Source organism: Bidens hawaiensis, unplaced genomic scaffold (genome assembly GCF_021521415.1).
Source record: "Bidens hawaiensis isolate Kalapana, Puna unplaced genomic scaffold, B.hawaiensis_p1.1 tig00037337_1, whole genome shotgun sequence".
NCBI classification, from domain to species: domain Eukaryota; kingdom Viridiplantae; phylum Streptophyta; class Magnoliopsida; order Asterales; family Asteraceae; genus Bidens; species Bidens hawaiensis.
This window is the reverse complement of record NW_027496528.1, coordinates 6,805-7,825: the sequence shown is the minus strand read 5'-3', so window position 1 is coordinate 7,825 and position 1,021 is coordinate 6,805. Positions and strand designations below refer to the sequence as shown.

The following is a 1,021-nucleotide window of genomic DNA, read 5'->3' as shown; positions in this document are numbered from 1 at the left end:
GACTTATTTCGATTCCGTGTTTTAACTTTCAAGACAACTCAATTAAGAGTTCAAAATCCAGTTTGTTTTTTTCAACAATTGGTATCATAGCGTAGGCGATCTACGATCTTTGGGAAGTTCAAGAACGGTGTGGGGCGACTAACCACATCAAATTGAAAACTCGAAAACCAGGTATTATGGCAGATGAACGACTGGTTGTGCCAGCAAATGAACCAAGTTCAACTTCGTTGCAGTGTCCGAAAAACAAACTACAACACGTGGTTTGTAATTTTGAAATCGATCCTTGATGCTCAAGGATTGTGGGAGGTGGTTTTCGGAGATGTCATATACGAGAGAAAGAAAAAGATGGCCAGGGCTATTATTCAAGCCTTACCCGAAAACGTGTTGATGCAAGTTACAAGAACCTATAGTGCTCAAGAAATTTGGGAATCACTACGGGTCAGATTCCTCGGGGCTGATTGTGTGCAACAATCTCGCTTACGATCATTAAAGCAAGATTTAAATCAACTGAAGATGGGTGAAAAAGAATCCGGTGAAGACTTTTTCAGGAAGATAACGGAATACACCTCGCAATTTGATAGTTTGGGTAGTCAGATGGAAGAACATGAACTCGTGAAAAAACTGCTCCATAGCGTTCCTGACCGTGTTATTGCTACTGTAGCAACTATCGAACAGTAGGCCGATTTTAACACTATGGTTTTTGAAGATTGTATAGCAAGGTTAAAGACTTTTGAAGAGAGAATCAATGGCAAGGAAGCATTGCCGAGATGAGAAAATAATTATATGCAAAAAACGATAATCAAGGAAAACGGGAAACCGATAATGAAAATTATGCTCGGGGTTGTGGATCCTTGGTTTTTGACCAATGGGGTCGTGGAAGAGGCCGTGGTCGAGGTTTGTGTAAAGGACGGATTTGGTTTAATCAGAACTATGACAACCGAAGAGACGGTAACCAATCGAACACAGACAACCAAGGTAGAGAGGACAATCAAGATAATAATCGTAATACTCAAACTAATCA

General features: G+C 40.4%; 1 protein-coding gene across 1 annotated transcript; it reads left to right on the top strand.

Annotated features, from left to right (window-relative positions):
• The first annotated feature begins 207 nt into the window (after window positions 1–207).
• Window positions 208–678, top strand: LOC143589303 (uncharacterized). Its single transcript, XM_077070112.1, has one exon. The coding sequence runs from the start codon at window positions 208–210 to the stop codon at window positions 676–678; it is 471 nt and encodes a 156-aa protein (XP_076926227.1).
• Window positions 679–1,021: the final 343 nt, after the last annotated feature.